The sequence below is a fragment of the Carettochelys insculpta genome, chromosome 1, assembly GCF_033958435.1.
Source record: "Carettochelys insculpta isolate YL-2023 chromosome 1, ASM3395843v1, whole genome shotgun sequence".
Lineage (NCBI taxonomy): Eukaryota > Metazoa > Chordata > Testudines > Carettochelyidae > Carettochelys > Carettochelys insculpta.
The window spans coordinates 306,698,707-306,721,933 of record NC_134137.1 but is presented as its reverse complement, the minus strand read 5'-3'; the positions used below and the strand labels follow the sequence as shown (position 1 = coordinate 306,721,933).

Below are 23,227 nucleotides of genomic sequence, written 5' to 3'. Positions count from 1 at the left end.
TCTTTAGTTCTTTTCTTGAAGCGACGTCCTGTGTGGAGAAATGCCTAGGAGAGAATGGTAAGTATGTGTGTGCGTGTGTGTGTGACTGACAGACTCTTCTCCAGTAGCTAACTAAAATCAAATGGGGATGCACTGGCCTACAAGACCTTAACACAGTAAAACTGATTGCCCTGACCACTAGGTTTTACTGGCTTACGAAGCCTCACAGTAAGTGATTGCCCTAGCAACCAGATAGATCTGGCCTACAAAGCCTCACAGGTATACGAGTGTGTTGTCCTAGCCACCAGGGGCCTACACTGCTGACAAGGGCATCAGCCAATGGGAGCCCTGAGGGGATTGCTCCACCTCTTTTTATAATCTCTTATCTCTGGGCAGGTTCTGGTAACGAGACCCAATCTTTCCCGCCTTTGTTTTTGCGCCTCTTTTTTCCTGAGAGGAAGATAACTCAGGACTTAGTGTCCATCTTACAAAATGGAATCTGACGAGTCCATTCTGAAAGTAGAAACCACTATGGAGTCTCACTTCTACCAGAATCTGTGCCAAAATAAAATGAAATCCAATTAAACCCCCACTCTGGATTTGCCCCCTACAATGCACACCACTTCAGGGAGAGCCAGAGCTGGTTCCTTCCTAGGGATACTGCTATGAGAAAATCTTCTAGTACCACTGCATGGGGCGAGCAGATACCTCTACTGTGGAAAGGACATGAGCTACAGATCTCAAAGAATTCCATTTCAGAGACAGGGAACTCTCTCTTCTCTCTCTTCCAGGCCCCTTTGCAGGCAGCCCTTGACATATATTTATGAAGTATCATTGGTTTGGAATCTGCCTTACTGCATAAATTCAGGATTGATGATACTGGTATTGCAGAAGCTGCATTTGGAGCTAGCATAGGAAGTGGAAGACTGAAGGGGAAATGTTTCTGAGCTGTTACATTTTTCCACAGGGTCCTCTGTATCAGTCTCTCTTTAAATATCCCTGTTTTTCAGATTAGCGGTTTTGATTTCAGTCAGGGAATGAGTTCTTTTCTGTGGACAATTTTTCCTGAATTGCTTTTAGCCTCAACTGAGCCAGCCTGAGAATGTAAAAGGCCAGTGTGATGAAATTGAAAGTGGATGTTGTCCTCTTTTGGGATGGAGGATTTATGCCCAAGCATGTGATTCAAGTCTTAGGTACTGTACAAGGAATAAATGCTGACTAAACTTTAAGTACTTTTTTTGTGATTTGAATATTGCATCCAGAAATCCATACTCTGGTACAGTGGCCTTCTCTGCTTCTCAGATGAAATGTGCTTTTGAGCAACTGTCAGAATATTTTGATTTGTTAAACTAGATGATACTTCAAATGACTGTGAACACCTCTGTGTTCAATTTGTCAGTATCATGGGAAGCATTAGATAGAGTAGGCCAGAGACCCAAAGAAACATGGGTGCCTACTGCCATTTGATTTCAATAGGATGGAGATGCAAAAATAGTAGAAACAGAAAGAGTAATGGAACTGACTGGTGTGGTGGAAAAGTTAGTAAGATTTCAGAAAGTAATACTTCAGTAGCAGTATATAACAATAGCAGTTTCTTACAATGCTAGCGCTGGGCCACACCCATTGAAATTATCAAGGCTTTTAAAAAGGGTAAGAAGCCACCTGTTACACAGAATGTATTATTAATTTATGGTACTGCTACAAGCTATTATTGAGGTTAAGAGCTCAGCAAGATGCAAAAAAGGTTAGACACTTCTGAACAGCATCAGCCCAGGTTATATTTGTAAAGGATAAAGCTTTAGAGGGAATGTAAATCCCCAGGCATAAACCACCACCTCAGTTGGCAAGTTTTCCCACTGTTGTCCATTTTCTTAGAGCACACTCCCAGCTGGGCTGTGGCAGGAGGTAGACATTTGCTTTGAGACACTACATAACTACATCCTACATTGTGAGCAGAGTTTCTCCTCACCCATCTCTCTCTGCCTGAGGGGAGCATAATATGCCTTATTCAGAGACCAGCAAACCAATGAGTCCTGTGGTGCCTCGCTTTACGAAAAAGATGAGGGGAGATTAAAACTGAAGTCTGCCTTGGAGATAAGAAAAATCTAGTTAAATGAATCCAGTTGTGTGTCCATCTGGCACTGATGACCTAACTGTGGGGGGTGTGAATAAGTTATTTCTGAAAACTAGGGAAAATAGAGGCCAGGATCATTGTGCATCTCAAGCCAAGTAACTTTAACAGCTGCTCAGCTCATTCTAGAAATTGTCAAGTGAAAGCCTGGTGCCAGGGTAAGAGGTGTGTGCTTAAGATAAATGATCAGATGAGGACTCAGTTTTACTTGTGGCAGGGGTGTGCTACCGATTTGTGGGACTGTTCCTTAACAGCCTGTCCTCATCTATGGATTAGTTATCTATTGTGTTCCAGCTAAGAGGGGCCTAGACAGGGGCAGTCTAACTTAGGCATTAGTTTGCTCCTTGAGGGTTTGATTGAGCCAGAGGCACACCCTGCATTTTACTTTATGGTCAGATGAGGGCACAGTGGTGCTGTCTCAGGAAATATCTCTCCACTCAGTGTAGGAGCCTAAATCTTGTTTTTGGCACATCCCAATCAAGACCTAGGCATTGTTTAGCCTTGGTATTAAACACTCAAATACATGTTTGTTATGTATTTCAGGGGCAGTTTTACAGAGTTGGTCATGATAAGTGGCTATGTATGTGGGTGGGGATTGTCCCTCAGTATCTGGGTTAGGTTCTCTTTAGGAAGACATGGTCTGCTAAGGAAGGTATACTTTCCTGTGTCCCCTGGTCATGGCTTGTGGGAAAGGAACCCTGACAACATGTTGGGCTGGGTCTTGCCTAGATGTTCGTTGATTTGGGGAGTGGGGGTAGGAAGGAATTTTCCCCCAGGGCACAGACCATGTGGGTTTTTCATCTTCATCGGCAGGGTGGGGCATGGTACACTTACTGGTCTGAAGTAGAGTAAATACTGAATTCTATTTAATGTGAAGTTTTAACATGAGGATGTCACTGACTCAGAGATTGGGGGGTCTCTTACAGGAAGGATGGGTAAGGCTCTGGGGCCTGTAATTTGCAGGTTGGGCTAGATGAGAAGGATGGTCCCTTCTGGCCTTTCTGTGAGTCTTTAGTTCATTGTCACAGGATGCTGATGCCTGGCTACCCTGGGGTTGCTGGAAGCTAGAAACAGATGTGTGCCCATGGACTTAGAGACTTGTCAGTTACATACAGCTCTTTCACACAGCAGAAATGGCAACTGCACCACTATACAGTAACTTGGAATTGCTAGCATTGCCTTTTGTCAATTCAAAATAAGCCAGCTTCATTTTGCCCATCTTCCTTTCTCTGCCTGGTTTAGCGAACACGCCAGCGCTTCATTTGCAAGTTAACACCCGGCAGGTTTTTTCTTTCTGGACTGAGAATACCTACAAACCAACAAGAAATGAGAAGAAAAGGGTTGGACCTCACTGTGGGGACTTAAGACACTACACTAAGAGACAATGGTATCATGGCTAAATTGTGGCAATGCTCATGAGTTATTGATGTGATTGAGGGGTTCTGTTTTTACAGTGGTAGTAGTAGCAGCAGAGAACAATCAGTTTTTGGATGCTTATACAAACAATTCAGGAGTAATGTGCCTGCCTGTCTTCCCTATGTGCAAGAAGTTCCACCATTAATGCTTGTTAGCTTCTTTACTGTTCTACATAAGTAAACATGCTGCAGTCTTTGGGGTTGTAACATAATTGATGAATCAGATGCAGCATTGCAAGGACTACATCCATTAAATTGCTTTTTAACCATTATTTAAAAACAAAAGTGGGGGGCGGGATGTTTGAAATCATTATTTTTCCATTTGGTCAGTTCAAGTCTAGGCAGTTTTCATTAACCCATTTTCTGTTTTTCATGCATTAGAACAAGACCGCAGTGGTCTCTGGGGATCGGGGTAGAAGACCACAAGCAGCATCTTTTTCTGCTCATAGCTGAGGAGTTAGCATTTGTTATATCTGTAAAATAGGAGGCAGATAGCCTTGCCTTCACTTCCACTGGGGGCCACACATCCTGGAGTGCTGAAATGGCTCAGCTGTCCCTTTTGCTGGCTTAAGTAAATATTTTCAAGTTGATAATAGCAAGCAGTTTGAAGTATTTATGCTGATACCTTGGGGGTAACCTTGGCCAAAAAAAGAGTAATTTACTTTTTCCTGTAACACAAGAACTAGGGGTCACCAAATGAAATTAATGGGTAACATTTAAAACAAAGTATTTTTTCACACAATGCACAGCCTGTGAAACTCCTTCTCAGGAGTTGTTCTAAGGTGAGATATTTAACAAGGCTTACATAAATAATGAAGTAAATTCATGGAGGATAGGTCCATCAATGCCCATTAGCCAGGAGGGGTAGGAATGATGGCCCTAGCCTTTGTCAGAAGCTGGGAATAGGTGACGGGATGACTCACTTGATAAATAACCTGTTCTCTTCATTCCCTCTACGCTGACCCAGTACCGCCGTTCCTATGGTCTAATCTCACTACTTTATGGTAGCTGTAAGGACAGTGGAGGAAGCGCTATCTGGGCCCCATCCCTTCCCACCCCCTTTAGCACTGAAGTATTTAGTCAACATTAAGAAAAAGCTATCCTTAAAACTTAAAAACTGACCTTGAGACTAAATTTGTGTGTGGCAACAGGATAGCTTGGATGATCAATTTACCTCTGTGTTCCTTCCTGCATCTCCTAGATCAAATGGCACCCTCACCTCCTTTGTTAAACTTTTCCAGAAAGTTTAAATCACACAGAACTGTGCAAATATCTAGAACAGTCTAGGCACTTAGTGAAAAATGAATCCTCAGCCGGAATACCTAAAACATCTTATTTCAAAAGTTCTATTTTCCCTGTTGTTATTAACACAGCACACTTTTCCTACTGGCTCCCAAACAGACACCTGCCCCTGTAGCCAGCCAGCCTTGTTGCCCCCACAGTTGCCAAGATATGGGTCTCCTTCCCTGACCCTGCACCCAAACCCCGACAGGGAAAGCTCACTGCCCAGCTAGCTTAGATCATCAGTTTGGAACTCAGGTTTATCAAAGTGATTGAAAAGAATGAGTTTCTCCTCTTGGGGCATTTCCTTTTTGTTTGGTGGGGGAGAGAGCTATTTACTCATTTTTGCCTCAGAGGTGCTCTGCTCCCTGCCCCACCCCCCACTTTCTGTGAAAGCCAGTTTGGAAAGGGAGCTGTTACCAGAGCCCTGTCAGGCTGTAGATGGTGGCACAGATGCTGGTGCATGGGTCTTCCCCTACCCTTTCCATAAGCCAGCATGGGGGGGGCGGGGGGGCAGCGATGCATGCTAGGCCTGGCCCAGCCCTTTTGCTACTGGCAGGGAAGGAGACAAGCGGCTCAATCCCAAATCTCCCTCCAGGAGCAGCCGCGTGCCAGCTCCCTCACCTCCCTACCAGGAGAGCACTGACTGGTAGAAAGTGGGTCCTAGCCTCCACCTGACCCCACTCCCTGCCTTTGTGCTGTCTGCCTCATTGCTACACAGCCCTCACCCCCTTCTCATTTGCTGTGGTGGTCTCACACACACACACTCTCTCTCTCTCTCCCCCCCCCACAGAAAGAGCTGAACCTAACAAATCAGCATTTTTGTACCTGGACAAGGCTCTACGTGTCAGCCCCCTCTCTCTGGCTACAGATGGGGCGGGGGGGAAGATGCATGAACCCATCTAAGAGTAGCAGTTCTCAAACCTAGTGGGCAGTGACTCTCTTCCCAGGGGGAGCACCAGGGCTGGTATTCTATACTCATAGGGATAAAGCTGAAGCCTAGACTCTACTCCCAAGCGCTTCAAGCCTGGGTGGCAGGGTTAGCTACAGCACCCTCCTCTCCCTCCACCTAGCATTGAAACCCTTGGGCTTTTGTGCCCATCTGGGGTTGTGGAGCTCAGGCTTCAGTCACCCTTGTGAGGTCATGGGGTGGTTTTCATAAGAATCTTCAAAAACAAGAAGTCCTGTGGCACCTTATAGGTTAATATTTTGGAGCATAAGCTTTCATGGGCAAAGAGCTGCTTTGTTGTAAGGTCACACTACAATCAAGTTTGAGACCTCCTTCACTACAATGCCTCCCCCCCAGCCCATCTCGATACACCAGCCTGCAGCTGGCACTCAAGCTTTGGAGACCTCTGCTTTCAGCTCAGGTAGTCACACTAGCTCCACTTTCATGGGTTCAGGAATGGATTTCTTTAGTACTTTGGCAAGAACCTGACTTCCCCAGTTTCCCCACCCCAGTGCTAGTGTTCCTGCAGTGTTTAAGCACAACACATTAAGTGAAATTCTCCCCACCGCCCCCCAACCAAAAAAAAACAAAACAAAAAAAAAAAAAAACCAAAAACAAAAACCCACACACACCACACCCAACTGGGAGTTTTGTAACTAGCTTCAAAAGGACAGGACAGGGTTTCACCTAGCCCTCCTAGAGCAGGCAGCAAAGAGAAGAGTAGTCTGAAGCATGACCAAAGTAAGGCAAATCCAATGCTGTAGGTACTCACCCCTCCCCTCCTGCTTTGCCTCCACAGGGAATACACACCCACCCCCTCTCCCAGCGAGTGAGCAGGGCCCACTGCCCCTTCTCACACCACTGTCAGATGCTGATGTGCTGCCAAACCCCTGCTCAGTAGGTCCCTGAATTAACCCTCCCGCTAGGCACACACAAGGCAATTGGCCTCTCCCTACCCTGTCTTAAGGACTGTTTTTTAAGCTACATCAGTCTGATCAATCACAGGACTTCAGCTGGGGTGCTAAGGCTCAGTACTGGTCTCAAGTTGCTTACGCTGGTGAGTCAGAGTTGTTACCAGATAATCTAAGATAGTGTGACTTTTTGTTTAGTCTATGCAAAGCTTTATTGAAGTGGATGGCAGTGCTAATATAATGTTAACATGTGGTGCACAAGAAAAAAATTGAACTATGTAATACTTTAGTATTTGGTTAAAAAAGCTTGAGCTAAGCAATATAATATACTAGTGAGTTTCACAGTAATTAGTAACACTGAAGCAGTGCTTTGTTGCAGAGGAAGAATCTCTGAATCATGATCTTAAGTTTTACACCTTCATTGAGCATGAACAAGGGCACCTGCTCCCTGGCCATATCCAAATCCTTTGGGGCCAAAGTTCTTTGCATAGCAGCCTGAAAAGGAATAGAAAAGGAGATTAAGCTGCCTTCAAGTTACTTTACTTTGACCTATTGTTCAGGGCTGCTCTGCAGTCTGCTTACTCCCAAGCATTACTGATGGAAGGATGCTAGGGAACAGAGCATTTAGAGCCACTGAGCTATTCCTTGGAGGGACAAGCATACATATGCATGTTTCTATACCTTACCTTTACAATAAATTTCACCTTCTTTCTCTGTCAGGGTTGTAGATTCTAGACTCTTCCCACATTTGGCACACCGGAAACAGTTTTTATGCCAAGGCTAAAGAGAAGCAAAAGAAAGTTATTGTATTTTCCAAGTACATTAGGCATCATGAGACTCTTGTATAACCTTCAATCAGTGATAGGTACAAAGACTACTGTGACCCAATACATACAAGCATCTGATTTTAGGTGTTCTCCATTTCTCATTTTAATAGTGGAGTGACATAGGTGGGATAGGAACCTACTTTTAGATGGTGGGTTGTTTCAAATGCAAGTTAGCAAAGAAATACTAAGATTTATCTAAAACAGTAAATGCCTTTAGATTTTGCCAGCATCTACAAAGACTGCAACCCCAGGCACATACAAATCCCTCCCTCACCTCTGTCTTGGTGTAAGGCACTGAACTGGTTTGATTGATGGCATTTTCCATGCCAGGAAACTGCAATTCTAAGTGAATTTTGCATCCCAGTAATTATCCTGACTTTTTGGCTAAATGTGCTCAACAGTTTTGTTTTCAGCCAGCCCTTGCTTAGATTCTGTGGCCCAGCCCTACACACCCGCTATTTAGTGACGAACAACATCAGTACCCTAATTTACCTTTCCAGCGCCTATTACTTTCTCAGCAGCATAAACAGAATCCCCACATCTAGAACACTTCTCTGCCCCTCCAAATTTCTGAGCAAATTTTGAAGTATTTGGACTGGTCGTAGGTCGGTGAGGAGATGGTGTGCTAGAAGGAACAGATTAGATATGTACAGTAGGTCAGTGTTATGCTCCTATTGGTCCCCAAACTTTGTCACACTTCTCTTGCTCCTGTCTGCACCCCACCCCCCACAAGCCGCACTTGGGAGAGGAAGGGTAAGGAAGCCTGTCTGTAATGAGCCTAGGTACTCTCCACTCCCCCTGCCATGCTCCCCACAAGCACAGTTTGGGGACCATCCCACTGTGAAGGAGGAAACGTGTGGGCGGGGGGGTGCGGTGGGGAAGAGAAATGTCTGAATACATGTTGCAAATAAAAATATTTGTAATACACCTTGGTTTTGCCAGAGACCATAAAGACCCAAAAGCCAGCCACAAGTCTTTAAATCTACTCACCTTTACCTTGATTTAAGAGGCTGACATGGGTTGATTTAAATGGTGTTTTCCCCATGCTGAGAAGCTGCTATTTTGAGAGAATTTTGCAACACAGTTTGGCACTGGCCTACCTGACCCTTACTTTTAGCTAATGACAGTACAATGTAAAGTTTTCTCCATAGTTTAGCCTTCTTGATAGTTATAAGTACTAAAAAAGTGGTATCTATTACTAGATACAGACTTGATGAGCTATTGCCAGAGACAGTATGCCAGTTTCTAAAAATCGAATTTGGTGACACTTACTGAAGAACCACATGAGAATGTACGCCTCATCTGTTAAGGTCTAGAAGTTTGACTTTTAGAAAAAACAGCTATTAACAGTTGAACTTTAATGGAACAGCATGTCCGACATAAGCCTTTCATGAAGCCATCAGAAGCGTGTACCAGTTATGCATTTGCTGTTTAAATACCAAACTCCTACTCTGAGCAGGTTTAGACATTTCTGTCACACTTTTGTTATTGGTTGGCCCACTAGTGCTATACTGAAGACTGAAACGCAGTAAGGCACGTCAGTTGAGACACAGAAAGATTAAGTTTTCCCTATGGGCACTAAAACTTCATACACCCTGAAATTCTCCTTTAATCCAGAACTAGAACACAACCTTGTCAAAGGTCTTTGTGAATGAGCCTATCAGCCAGTAAGTAGGAATTTAATACTAAAGAAGCCAGGTTTAGTGTTTATACTTGCTTAAATCCAATACCATTATTATAATTTTTAATAATCCAGATCTTAAAAGCTTGACCCTGAAGTCCTTGCCTACAGGTCACTTCCACTGAAATCAGTGGAAGCTCCATGCAGCAGGACTGCTGGAACAGGCAACATGGTTCAGCACACCTCTCTCCAGCCCACTGGCTCTACTTCAGTGTTCTGCTCTGGGGCATAGTGGTATTTTGTTGTGTGCTTAGAGCATTTGGCTTTAAGTCCCGCACGAAGAATCTTTAGCACAACATGACACTCACATGCCACTGTGCCTCTCAGCGAGGCAGTCAAGAGCTGAACTTACTTGTCACGCTTGATGCCCAGTCTCTCGCCTCTGTCCATGTTAAGTGTGCCTGCTCCTTGGCCATAGCCATAGCCTTTAGGACCATACTTTTTTCCATAGCAGGACTTGCAGTAAACCTCGTCATCATGAATTGCTACAGTTGTGCTGTCTAAATTTTTCCGACAAACCACTGGGCAGAAAAAAAAAAGTTTGAAAGCACATGCAGTAAACCAAAAATGTCAAATGCCACATGTCACTTGTTCCTTCTGTCCACACTTCTTCCTAATGAACTGTGGGGCTGCTGAAAATTAGAGGGAGGCAGCCTCTCTTTAGTTTCATAAAGAGGCTCTATTCCCTCCTACTCTCATGGCACTGACATTTAAACAATGGAAACTTGCCATAGTTTGATTAATGAAGTTACACAGAAAACCAGATATTGAAGTCAGCAATTTCCTCTCTTGCTTCAGGTTACATGGAAACAAGCATCTGTATCAGTGCAGAAGCATTTACTGTCTGAAAGTTCATGGCCCTCTGTTCACACAGAGGATCTGCTTCCCCACAGCTTCTTCTGGCTGCCCATTTATCCAAGGTGGATTAATGTTTTTGTAATGCTATTAGTAATATTGGGGTTCCATTTATAAAAATGCTACACCAGAACTGTAAAATTAGAACGCAATCTCGTTCCCATAGACTATGATGGAATTACTGGGTCTCTCTCTTTTGCAAGTGGCTGAGCCTCCTTTTCTGAATGATGCAGAACTTCTTACTTGCATTCATTCCTACTGTATAAACAGCAACATTTTAGCAGGCCACAACAACAACAACAACAAAGATGCATTATGCAGACTGATCTGAGGACAGAAGTTAAGAGACTTGCCCAAGGTCACATCAGTGAGGAATACAGCTATTTCTGCTTTGTTTTTCTAAACATTGCTCTTGTGAGTAAGTTCATTGGCCTTTCTTTGACATATAATTGGGCCATCAGCCCAACCCATATCCTGTATGGGCAACAAAATTCTCTCTCAGTTCTCCAATACTTAAAAACAAAAAGACAAAAAAAAAATCCCCCACTGTAAGAGCCTTCATTTATTGCAGGACTTGGGGGGGGGGGGGGGCAGGGAAATTACACCCAGGGGCCAGATCCAGGCCACCCCAGCTGATTAACCAACCAACCAACCATGTATACTTAGGCAGTAGCGGGTGTTCAGCTGCCCCTCACCCACCTTGTTCTATCTCAGTTGAGCGGCTCCTAAGAGTCTCCTGCTGGCTGTTCAGATGGGGATGGCGAGAGGGTAGTGCTGAAATCCAAGTGTCCCCTTGCCCCTGTACTACATCTCTGCAGGGCATGGGTTGGGAAGAGGGGGAGACAGCGGAACTGCTCCAGTTTGAAGCAAAGCAGGACAGATTTCCCTTACAAAGACAGGGGGCTACTCTAAGAAACTCACTCAGCAGCAGCCAGCACACACACCTAGTCTGTGCCAGTCACATATCCACAGCACACAATCTGTGTCCAAGTCTGCGTCTCTCACACACAGTTTCTCTTTCATACATAGTCTCTCACTGTAGCCCACCAGTCTTGTTTCTTCTGCTCAAGGCCCCGTGCCGACAGCCACAGCTGGCCCACCACCAGTACCAAAATTTGTGGAGGGCCCCTCTGAAAAGAGTTTGCCCACCCATGGTTTACAGCATTGATTCAATGAGTAGGACAGTCGATATGTGGCCTTTTAAAATCATTAGGAAAAGTTAATCAGTTTTAAATGCACAAAGCATTTATTTTAAGCTAAAGAAAACTAAACATTACCTTGACCTCACTCAGTGTGCAACATTCTAAGCCAGCCAACTGTATGTTCCAAGTTTCTAATAGAAGAAACTTCTATAAAAACCTGAACTGAAGCCAACTGAGCCACTGCCAAATAATTGGCTGAAATTGCTGTAAAGGACCAAGAAAAGGAACATAAACACATCTAAATCCCATCATCATCACCACCACCACCAGAGAAGGGATGTTGCAGACATTAGTGGCAAGCTAATTTTGAAAGTCTTCCCGTTTCTAACTGTACCTTCCCTATACCAAGTATGAACCCACACTCTGTCCCCACGGGGGGGAAAAAACCCCACACCCCCAAGGCCAGAACGCTGAGCAATGACACTGCATATTTGCAATAAGTACTTTGATTTTATCAGATTGTTTGAGAGTTTAATAGATGAGTATTCCCCCCACACTAATCAATAACTTGGCTAGATTGAAAAGAGAATGACTTGGATGTCAGTCATCTGGAATAATCCGCAGTCACTGATGGCAAACAAGGCTGGGGTTTTGGCTCTGCTACAGGCTAGAAATTTAGCCAGACCACTGGTGCTTTAATATCTTACACATTCTGTATGATCTTGGGTGAAATAAGCCTGCAAAGGAGGGCTCATTTAATTATTCCTTTGGCCCTCAGTCTACTTTCCAACAAATTCAGGGCAGAAGCTTGGCTTTACAGACCTGCCTATCAAAACAAACCCAGCCACCTTGCTGCACATTTACCTATTCGGACAGGAATTAAGTTTAGACTTCTGACCCCAAAGCTTGTTCCTTGCCTTTTTACAGACTTAAGGTTGTGAAGAAGTGATCGAGGCTCTGTTTAACAACGCTTTTAGCAGCTCTCCCATGCCCGAGACTGACAGGTTTCCTCAATGGTTCTGGAAGAGAGCTCCCTCTATAGCGCAGAGGTGTTCAGGAAGCAAAAAGGAAATGGTGACAGCTTAACCTAAGTCTGACAGCATTCATGGCATTCCTAGGGGATCCAAGTGCCAGTTCCAAACCTTTATTGTGCAGCCCTTCTGGATAAGTTTGTAAAAAAGCACCTCCCTCTTACAGTTTTCAGCATGATCACACTAGAACTGCTGAGTCTTATTGAAGGAAGTTTGTGCTACACAAAAAGCAGTATATGAGGAATTCTTACTACAGAGAAAGCAGCATCTGTGGAAGCTCCTCCCATCACACTGAACCTCTTCGGCATGGTAGACTGTTCGTCCACAGGCACCGCATTTGTTACCTCCTCCCCAATTCGGCATCTTGATTCTGTGGAAGAGAGAGGCCGTTCACAGAACTGTTCACAGGTATAGTTCTAAAAGTCAAACTCAGAGCTAGAACTGTAGTCAGCTATTTGAAACAATGCTGTTGGTCCGATCCTTGGCTTCCAAGTCTTTCCACAAGAGTGCATCTGTAGTAGTAAGACTGACTAAAACACAAATCTACATTCCAGGTAGAACTCATGGGGTCAAATAACCTTTATGTGCTTATTTGCAATGCTGCAGCAACCTATCTTGAAAGACTTAAGTTCCCGCTGTTGTGGGCCATATGGCTGGGTGCACTGAACAGGTGACATAGAAACTGAACATATTGTCTCCCACAAACCATGTTTTACATTCCTGGTTCAGGATTCCAAAAGTTATGTGAATCAGATATGCACAAAGCTATAGGGATAAGGGCTTTACTGTACCTTCAGTGAACACCCTCCCAGATGGATGTAATTTCAGTTTCTATGCTTCATTAATCTTATGCCTCTTCTGATGGAAGCCAACAATAGGCGTTTGTTCTTCTGCAGAGTCTGCGCCTTGGAAAATGTCATAAGCCACACATTGCCTCACTGGACAGCAATTCCCTATGCTAAGAGGTATGTTTTTTCTGAACTAGTGTCTGAAGTTGAGTGGTTAATGGGAATTATTTTTGAGGCATCCCCATGATATACAAAAAAAAAAGTCTCACCTTAACTGGTATGTGTGGTAAGCCCAATATTCAAATGGGAACCATATGAAAGAAAATAGCTGACAAGCATATGCATATGTTATCTCATCCTGTAATAAGCGGTAGTAAAATTTAGAAACATTGCACTTATTGATTTGATACTTAAATATTTGCTAGTAAGGAGAATCCACCTCCACCCCTTACAGATATAAGGGGAACGCTAGTGCTGTGAAAGTGGCCCTTCTGTGAATACCAAAGGCTAACTGCTGAAAACATTTCACTGAAACAGAAGAGCATTACAGCTAAGGAAGACAGTGGGAGACCCTTGAAACAATTGGATATTGTTTCTCACAGGAGACCGTTCATTAGATGTAGTTTTCCAGACAATCAATCAAGACGTTGTTAGTTTTCTCACTGTAACAGCACTCAAGAAAGCAGACTTGAGGTCAGGAATTTAATGAGAAAGGACAAAGTATAGCGGAAGGGGCATGATAGAACAGAGCTGAACTCTTGATTCCTTTCTTGTTCAAAGTTAGACTGTGAACTCTGAGCCAGGGACCGTGACTGTATACTGACTAACACAGTGAGGGTCCAGTTGTTAGGTTTTCCCCCTCCCCACCTTCAAATGCAGAGTCAGAATTCCACTGCTGATGTATTTTCAAGGCCAGGACTTCAGCTGTTCAAATATTGCAGCTCTAGTATGATACAGACAGAAGAGATTTAGAGTCACGAGGGCTGCCTAAGTGCCCTTGCAGCCTTTGAAAAGTTCTCTTACAGCAGGGTGGCCAACCAGTTAGTGACTAAGAGCCACAGATAGAGTACAAAGAGCCACATATTCATTCATATATTCTCTCTCTCTCTCCCCCCCTCCCTTCCATAATATAGATAAATATATATTATACAGAATATGTGGCTCAACATCCTCCCACAGAGCCAGGCACCCTCAAGCCCCCTGCTTCAACCCAATTCCCATCCTCCCCCCCAGAGCCACACACCTCCAGTTCTCCAGTATAACCCGACCCCCACTCCCTGCACTCTAACTCACTACTGGCAACTCTCCAGAGCTGCTGCTGCCGCCACCACTAGTTCTCCCAACAAGCACTAGAGAGGGTATATAAAGCTGACAGATAGCCCTCCCAGCATGCAGCTCCAAGGAGGAGCCACATTTAATGGCTCAAAGGGCTGTGGGATGGCCACGCATGTCTATTTCTGATTCCTGTAGGAACAGAAGGGGGAAAGAACATGGGTAGGGGGTTGTGAAGACTCCCTGGGCACAGCTCTGACTCTCTTGCTACCTTCAGTTACTGGAAGGCAGGCCAGTTCCTGAGCTGTGCTTTGGGCTCCACCTTAGTTAAAGGCTGATAGAAATAAAATCCGAAGCTCCAACACCCCTCTAATTGCTGGATGTGCACACACATACTCTTCCCTCCAGGGCCTTCTGTTCAGCAAGGCAGTAAAGAAAGAAAAGTGGAGAAATACTTTCCCACCTGCCTAGGCTGCTCCTGCTTGTTGTCCTCAAAGGGACATCACAGGTAGTCAGAATGACTTTCACCATAGGTGGCAGGCAAGGAAAACTTAGCCTCTTCTGGCGTTGCTGCACAGTCCCAGTTCCAGGGGTGTGGATTGGGAGAGCTTTTGCTTTATTACATCCCTTGCAGGTTCCAGCGTCGTGTGGGGGCCGAAGAGGTGATATGGACTATTCATCTTCTCTGATTCATCAGTAATTTGCTGCCACCCTGGAACCTGTATGAGTAGGTTGTCAACCCTATGAGGGTGTGTTTTTTTGTTTTTGCTAAAGCAGGGAGGGAGGGAGAAAGAGCAGAGGATAATGACTGAGCCAAAGCATGAAGGTGTTCATAACCTCGAGGTAAGTAAGCACCACTTGCTGGGGGTGCTCCCAAACTGCATTCTCCAGAGACCATGGGACAGACTAACTGATCTTACACTGACTTGGAGTCTTTGTTCTGATCTGATCTACAGACCAAATCAGAACTTTAACCCCAAGGAAAGCCCAAAAAGTGAGGTTTGAAGGACTGACACCTAGGAGAGCTGGCAACTGATACTAGTGTGACCTTTGGTAAGCTTTTCTAACATGCACAAAAGCTTCTACAACAGAGAAGGCATATAAGTGTAAATGGACTTGATTTGAACGGCCTGTGCAGTAACTTATCACCGCTGTACAACCCTCAAGAAATTCAAGTAGGTACACTGCCCTTTTAGGCAGATTGGGATCCCAAGCAAGCCCTAGTGTACACCAGGGTGTTGTGCAGCCTAAAGTAATCCAATCAGACAGGACTGACACACAGATCCCTGCCCCGGAGATGGAGGGCTCACAGAGAAGTAGCTGCAACGAAGGGTCCTGTGGCACCTTCTAGACCAACAGAAAAGTTTTGAGCATGAGCTTTTGTCAGCACAGACTCACTTCATCAGATGCTGGTCTTTGACATCTGCAGGGCCAGGTATAAATAAGCCAGAGCAAGGGTGGGGATAACAAGGTTACCTCAGTCAGCAAGGGTGAGACTTGCTACCAGCAGTTGATCTGGCGGCGTGAACACCAAGGGAGGGGAAGCTGCTTCTGTGTTTAGCCAGCCATTCACAGTCTTTGTTTAAATCTGAGCTGAGGGCATCAAATTTGCAGATGAATTGTAGCTCAGAAATTTCTCTTTGGAGTCTGGTCCTGAAATTCCTTTGCTGTAGGATAGCTACTTTTAAGTCTGCTACTGGGTGGCCTGGGAGATTGAAGTGCTCTCCTACAGGTTTTTGTATATTGCCATTTCCGATATCCGATTTGTGTGCGTTTATTCTTTTATGTAGAGGCTGTCCAGTTTGTCTGATGTCAGAGGGGCATTGCTGGCACATGATGCCATAAGTTATATTGGTAGATGTGCAGCTGAATGAACCCACGATAGTGTGGCTGATCTGGTTAGGTCCTGTAATGGTGTTGCTGGTGTAGATATGTGGGCAGAGCTGGCAACGAGAAGTAGCTGTGTCAAGTCTGTATTTTCAGACATGATCTTTCTTGGGGCAGACCCACTTCAGAGGGGGAAATGCAGGTGCCCTTATCCTGAAGATGTGACAGTGTGCCACACAAAGGAATGTCGCTAAGTAACTGCTAAGAGATATTTACTCAAAAAGGGGGAGGGGGAACAGCCACTAATGGAATGTGGGAAAGCAAGATTAACTGATTAACTCAAATTGGGATCTTAAGCAAATTCCTAAGCAGGGGTTTACTGGAACTCTCCTGTTTGACATAGAAGTGGCTAAGTAGCTGTTCCATTTACAGTGGCAACACTAATTACTGATTTTTTTCTTTGTGCAACCTTTCCAAGAGCTCAGCACCCTTGCTTCTCAATGAGTTGGCAATAAACTCTGAGCAGGCTAGTTAGATTTGTTTCATGAGACCACTGTCATTTCTGGCATTGCTGTAGAGTCTAAAAATTAAGATTCCATTTGTTTTATTCAAGTGTTTGGCTGTGCTACCAGCACAGCAGCTGGCATCAATCATGGCAAACAGGGTCCTCTGAAAGACAGATATAGGCTGCATTCCTCTTCCAAACCCCTGTGCATTAAACTACAGAATGGAGGAGAGATTCTGTCCCACTCCATATCCTTCTCACAGAACAATCCAAGTCAAAACTTTTGTTTATGAAGTAACCTGCTTTCTTGCATCCCACAAGGCTTTGACACTGACACAATGCACTGCCCTGCCTTTTGTGTTTGATTTTCATAATTAACCCCCTCCCCCATATACCCACTTAATTGCATCTCTGTTCTTATAAAAATACTGAGTTCAGAAGTACAGTCGCAGTGAAGGGTAGAGGACTGAAAACTATGTTCACAGCTCAGGTCACAAGTGTCAGAGAGGTAGCGTATAGACTATTTTGGAGCATAAGCAAACAGTAAAATTCTCTTATCTGGGAGACCATCTTAATTATGAGACTCTTGTGGTCTACCGAGAAGGAAAGCCACTCATATGGCTTACTCACCAGCCTAGGTTGCCCACGATTATCTCGAGGCTTTTCTTCTTCAGCTTTCAACAAGGTTAGTCCAGCAAGAAGAGGAGCATCCTTAAGGAAATCAAGGCCAAGTGTTCTCGCTTTTAACATACCCACAGGAGCCGCTACAGCAGCAATAGCAGTATCCCTTAAGTTATCAGCACATCATCCTCACACAGCTGAGATTAGAAGACACTTCAGCGAGAAGCTGTCTGGTAATCTGTTTCGGATACAGTACCACAGGAAGGTCAGATAAGAACACACTATATGTAGCCCTGCCTTAAAGGCTGAATTTCTTCAGACAGATAGCATGTCTACATTATCCCCAACAGGATCTGTGCTACACAATTAGAACCCCACAGGCAAATTTAGAAGGGTAGTGGGGATGCTTCAACTTGTCCATGTTCAATATGTTCACCACTCTGGGGTGAATAGGACACTGCTGTGTGGCAATTCTGGCTCTGGAGCTGCAGCTCCTCCTAGAGCTGTGCGTGGGGAGCGCTACCCACCTGCCCATGCCCCACCCCAGTGGGAAAAGCTCATGGCAGCTCCAGTGACCTCAGCCCCAATGGCATCAGAAATGTTTTGAAAAATAGTCTTAATAAAGTCTGTGATGTTTTATAGTACAGTAAAAAACCTTACCTTAAAGTGATTTGCTTGCCCTTCCTCAGTGATTAGTCTAGGATACTATATTTGATACTACGTTAAGTACAACCTTTGAGTTGTGCACACTTCTGTAGGCAGCTGAAGACTGGATTCCTGGTTTTTGCACTTAAACATACCTTTCATGGGACTCTACACACCGTACATCTTGCCTAAGAGGCAGTCCTGAAAAGGAGCCTGTTTTAACACTTCAAAAGCTTTAGCCACGATGGGGCTCCAAGTAGCTAGTGAAGGACATAGGTAAAGCAGCTCAATCAATTTTTGCTTTCTAGAATGGTAAATAGGCAATATGCTAAACAACATGTGGGAAAAGAATTAAGCCACACTCCCATGCAATGCAAAGGGACCAAGGCAGGGAGGATGCCTCAAGAACACCTAAAGGCAGCTACTGTGCCCTGCAATTTCATACCCAACCCTCTGCTACCAAAAGAAGAGATGAATACACCCCACCAGAGGTACACAGGTAGAGCTGTGCCTCCCTGGTACTTGATATATTAGCTACACTGGGGAGCGGGCCCCCTCAGGGGGACATGAAATTTCTTAAGGGAGGTGCAGCACAATCTGCTTTTGAGTCTCAGGCTTGCTCATCTCATTAAAAGTTTTTAAAATGTTTTTTATGTAAGTGTATTCATATTTATATAACTATTAATAAAGGTTTTATATTCTCTTATTGTTTTACATGCACTGACAGATCTTTTTCCATGTGAACAAAATTTTTCAGTCAGTTTGGATTACATTAGACAGGTTTGGGGGCCCCTGCTAACTAAAGGAATGAAAGAAAAGTGGGGCCCCAATGTAAGAAGTTTGCTAACCCCAATTTACACATTAAAAAAACAAAACCTGAGTTTGAGTCAGCCAGGAGCAGAAGCAGCTATGAAATTAAAGGAACAGAAGCTTAAAGATGAGGCTACTCCCCCCCATATATTTTACATAGTACAGCATCTATGGTCACATAACTCAACTATTTGTGACCAAGCTGTTTGCACAAATCTAAATGCAAAAAGTTAACTTTCTGGGTTTTGGAGTCCTGGCCCACAGGAAAATATATCATTCCTACTCCTAAGTTTCTCCTGCTCAGTTGTGCCCCTTAACTGAGCTTCTCACTTCAGTATTTGCCCTTCTTCTAAAACTAGCTGTGTGTAACAAGTATGCAGACATTAGTAGTACTACTACTATACTGGCCTGCAAGGGCATGCACTAGTACAATCTCCCCATGGCACGCACCAGCACAGTGAGCTACCTTCCACACTAAACATTCTCAGATAACTGCACTACTGATTGGAGAGGTCATGGGGCAGTGGGCTGTATGGAACATTATTTGGAGAAGCACAGCAAAATTAATAGGCTTTTGGGGCCAACTGAGATTCCCACAGGCCTTCAATAACACAAAGTAACTGTGCTCCACAATATTCTCTATCATTCCACTGCAGGGGAAGAGTGTCTTCTCCAGAAGCCCTGCGAGTTTGTTTACTGAGCACAAGGAGCTGGCTCAGTCAGTCATGAAACCTGACAAAATACAAAATAGCAAGAGACATGACAATTTGGCCAGGGGTGGGGGGGAACAGCACTTAGCTAGACTGAACAAAGCTGCCCCCCCCACCAAAAAAAACAAACCACACATACACCAAGACAACCCTCATGTTAGATTTGGCAAGAGTAGCACTAGTTAGAGAGATTCCCTCCAGTGCAGTTTTAAAACAGTCTATTGTGCTTTCCTAGAATGGCAGCTTAATACAGGGAAACATGAATTGTATACTATCTAGTGTTTAGAAGTGTTCAGCACAGTATTTACAATTTCTACTGACAGGCTGCCCTAGTATGAGATTCCTCCATCAGCACTAAACAGGCAATCAAGTTTTGAGTGCTCTGTATTTTAACTTCTGGAAGTAAACCCTGCTTCAGCAAAGTGATCCCTTGCTTATGAAGAGAGCTATTTGAAAACATCTTTTGAGCTACTAGTCTTCTATCAAGCCAATTTTATATTTGCATCTAACTAGCTTTTCTAGTGGCTTTAATAAGAGACCATGCACTACACAAAATTGGTTAGTGTGTAAACATTGTCACAAAAGCCCTGTTGAAAATGGAACAGTTTTATCAAGGAACATAAGCAGTTACTTAACACTTCAGTTATGTGAACACATTTACTCCAGCAGAACCTCAGAGTTACAATCCAACTAGTCAAACACACACATCATTTGGAACTCGAAGCATGCAATGAGGCAGCACTAGACACAGAGAGGAAAGATAGTGCATAGTTTGTAAAATTAACTAAAAATGAAGGGAGAGGTTTAAAATATTGACAAGATAAGGAAACTTTTTCCATGCTTGTTTAATTTAAATTAAGGAGGATTAAAAGTGCCTATGCTCTGCACAGTGAGCTTCCCTTTTCAAGCAACCATAACATTTTGTGGCCAGTCTTTGCCCACAAAAGCTTATGCTCCAAAATATCTGTTAGTCTAGAAAGGTGCCACAAGACTTCTTGTTTTTGAAGATCCAGACTAACACAGCTACCTCTCTGATACTGTTCAGTTACAAACATATCTGAGTTAACAAAAACTTCTATTCTGGAGGCGTTTGTAAGAGATTCTACCGTCTATGAATCTTTTCCAGAGGGATCATACATAAGCAACAAGATACAGGCCAACTTGGCTAAGTCTCCGAAACTTGTCAAAAATTTCTGCTAGTCCACTCACCCCCTCCTGCTCGGTCCACTCAAACTTTCACGTTTAAACCCCCACACTCACTGCTGAGTGATTTGGTGGCAACTCTTTACCGCCACCCCATACTGGAGAGTCACATAGCAGAAGATGGGGTTGAACATGTGCCCGGTGGGCCATTGATTTGCCACTTACACTACATGTACCAGAGGGGAAGCCGCATTAGTTGGTTATTTTGCAGGTACAAGTCCTGGGGCACCTTATAGGCTAACAGGTATTTTGGGGCATACGCTTTGGTGAGCAAAGACCCGCTTCGTCACCTGACGAAACGGGTCTTTGCTCACCAAAGCGTATGCCCCAAAATACCTGTTAGCCTATAAGGTGCCCCAGGACTTGTTGTTTCTACACTAGTGCCCCACCCCCCCCCCCGCCAAGCAGCAAGCGCCAGTTAGGTAACTCAGCTCCTTTAAGGGTCTGCAGCGTCGTTTTAGCAGACGAGGCCATTTTAAGTAGCAATCCAGTAGCTCCAAAGCCTCAGGCTCCAGGCGCGTCCAGCCGGCTACTCGTTACTCAAGCAGCTGCCTCGTTAGACCAGGAGTCGGGGGATTTGATGTTGGATTTGGCCACGGCGGAAAGTAGCGGCCCTCGTTGTCCTAACGACGCCCTGAGGTGAGGCGGACGTGCCGGGGGACTGGGGAAGCACTTAGCGCGTGTACTTGGAGCCCTCCCCCCGCACCGTGTGGTCAGGCGGGGCTGGTCCCCTCCAACACCCGCTGCCCTGTTCGGGCCCCGCCGCCCCGCTACAGGTGCGCGCGCCCACGGCCGGGGCGGGGGGGCGCCGCGCAGGAGCGGCGGTTGCTCCAGCGAGGCGCCTGAGGGGATTCGGTATAACGGTCGCCCTGGCAGTGGCGCCGCCGCTGAGTCAGAGGCGGGAACCCCCACGCTCCCCCCATCACCCTGCACCGGCGGTTACTGGGAGCTCAGGACAGCGCTGCGACCCCAGGACCGCGCCTGTGCCGCCGGCAGGAGGGAGCGCGAAGCCCGCCACACGCACCTCGCAGCCGGCAGAGGCGGGGGCCCCCCCTCAGCCGCCCCCCGCTCCCGCCGGCTCCCTGGACGGCGCCGCCCGCAGACTCACCGCGGGGCAGGCTCCGCTCACGGGATGCGGCTGAGCTCGCTCGCAGCAGCTGCCAGGATGGCCCCGGCGCCGGTTTAAAGGTCCCAGCGCGGGCGGGGCGCGGCGGGGCGGGGCGGAGCTAGAGCGGGGAGCCCGGCCCGGCGCAGCGCCCTGGACCAGAGGCTTTAACTTCACCCCCCAGCGGGAGGCGGGTTCCGGCCGAGCGGAGCCAGCGCTCCCCCCGCCGCCCCGGGGCGGGTTCCATTGTGGGGCCGCGGCGGAGGCCGTTCCCCATGGCCGTGCAGACCGCGGAGCTGCCCCACGGGCCCGAGACTCGGTGTGGCCGGGGGTTGCTATCCGGGAGACCCCAGTTTCCCATTGCACGTTTCGCTCCGCTTCTTTCCCCCGCCGCAGCCCCCTCGGGCCTGAGGGCTTGGGGGGTCCTTCGGCCCCACTTGGGAGCAGGCGGGTAAGCAGATGGCGGACATCCGAAAGGAGCTGCAAGTGTCCCGCACAGCCCCCCTGATTGAGTACCGTGTGCTCCTCAGGCGGGAACAATTCTGTGAGCAGCACTTTGCCCTCGCAGATCAGCACCCTGTAAGCTCTGGTTACTCGAGCAAGGCGCATGTTAATGAGACAGAGTTACGTTTCCACACCACCGATCACCCGAACGGATCCGAAGGTGTTTTATAAAATGCATATGGCCATGAATCGCTTCCCCCGCTTTTGGAAGTGCAGCCACTTTTGGAGCAGAGGGCAGTACCCAAGTCACAGGATAGAAGAAATGGAAGTGAAAAATCCTCTCTGCAATAATTATACTGAAAAGTTCACTTCCAAATTGCAACTTAACCAAGGCTAAACCCCCACCTCTTGCACAAATACTGAGGGAGGGATCTTGATTACTGCAGATGGACATAGTTTATTTGCACCTGATCTGAAGAATGGCACCTCGATTAGCACGGCACCCCAGATTGGCATGTTGAATTATTAGTAGTCAAACTTTGGTTATGGATATTGTTTTAAAAGCTTTTAATCCTGTCCCCACCACACTAAACTGGTAGAAAACAGCTCTCTGGCGGCCATGCTTGAACTGTGTTTTAATGTTTAAAATATGGGTTCTTCTTTAGTATCAACAGAATCTAATTCACTGATTGTTTTGTATTCCTGTCTCCTGTTCAGGAAGAAGCAGAAGTTTACCTCAAGACCAGGGAGAGGAGGCTGGCCGAGGGGGAGACCTGCAACTGTGGGGCCTATTTCCGTTCCACCCTCCGGTCACGAATCAAGGCAGAGTTCCTTTGGGTGGCGTCCACTGGCTCCTTCGATGCCTTCAAGGAGCAGTGGGTGCTCTCTGGGGTTCTCTACTTGGTGTCCCCCTCTGGTTCCCTTCTTTTAAACCTTTGACCTCCACTCCCGTCCCTGTTTTTCTCTTTAGTTGTCCCCTGAGTCTTGTTGAGGCCTTGGTGTTTTATGGGGCCTTTTAGGCAGCCTGACCACTCCCTGGTTACCAAATAGATCCTCCCCATTTATTAATGGAGCACTAAGTCAGCAGAATATTCA

The 23,227-nt window shown here is 45.8% G+C and overlaps 1 protein-coding gene across 4 annotated transcripts; it reads right to left on the bottom strand.

Annotated features, from left to right (window-relative positions):
- Positions 1-6,848: 6,848 nt before the first annotated feature.
- On the bottom strand, positions 6,849-21,820 carry CSRP2 (cysteine and glycine rich protein 2). 4 transcript variants are annotated; one of them, XM_074984018.1, is made up of 6 exons: positions 21,692-21,820; positions 12,454-12,572; positions 9,527-9,695; positions 7,986-8,118; positions 7,353-7,446; positions 6,849-7,161 (listed from the first exon to the last, which is right to left on the bottom strand). In XM_074984018.1, the coding sequence occupies exons 2-6, from the start codon at positions 12,563-12,565 to the stop codon at positions 7,085-7,087; spliced, it is 585 nt and encodes a 194-aa protein (XP_074840119.1). In that variant the 5' UTR covers positions 12,566-12,572; positions 21,692-21,820; the 3' UTR covers positions 6,849-7,084. The 4 variants fall into 4 exon arrangements, with proteins under 4 accessions (XP_074840119.1, XP_074840122.1, XP_074840118.1 ...); XM_074984021.1 differs by lacking the exon at positions 21,692-21,820 and adding an exon at positions 17,225-17,383; XM_074984017.1 differs by lacking the exon at positions 21,692-21,820 and adding an exon at positions 14,726-14,846.
- Between the last annotated feature and the right edge of the window lie 1,407 nt (positions 21,821-23,227).

Bases quoted from the DNA above. Each gene is read 5' to 3' on its own strand.
- CSRP2 (XM_074984017.1), bottom strand. From the start codon at position 14,793: ATGGTGAAAGTCATTCTGACTACCTGTGATGTCCCTTTGAGGACAACA. The intron at 7,447-7,985 runs GTAAATTAGGGT...GCTTCTCTTTAG, and splicing joins AAGTAATAGGCGCTGGAAAG to CCTTGGCATAAAAACTGTTT. The intron at 7,162-7,352 runs GTAAGGTATAGA...ATTCCTTTTCAG, and splicing joins AGGTGAAATTTATTGTAAAG to GCTGCTATGCAAAGAACTTT.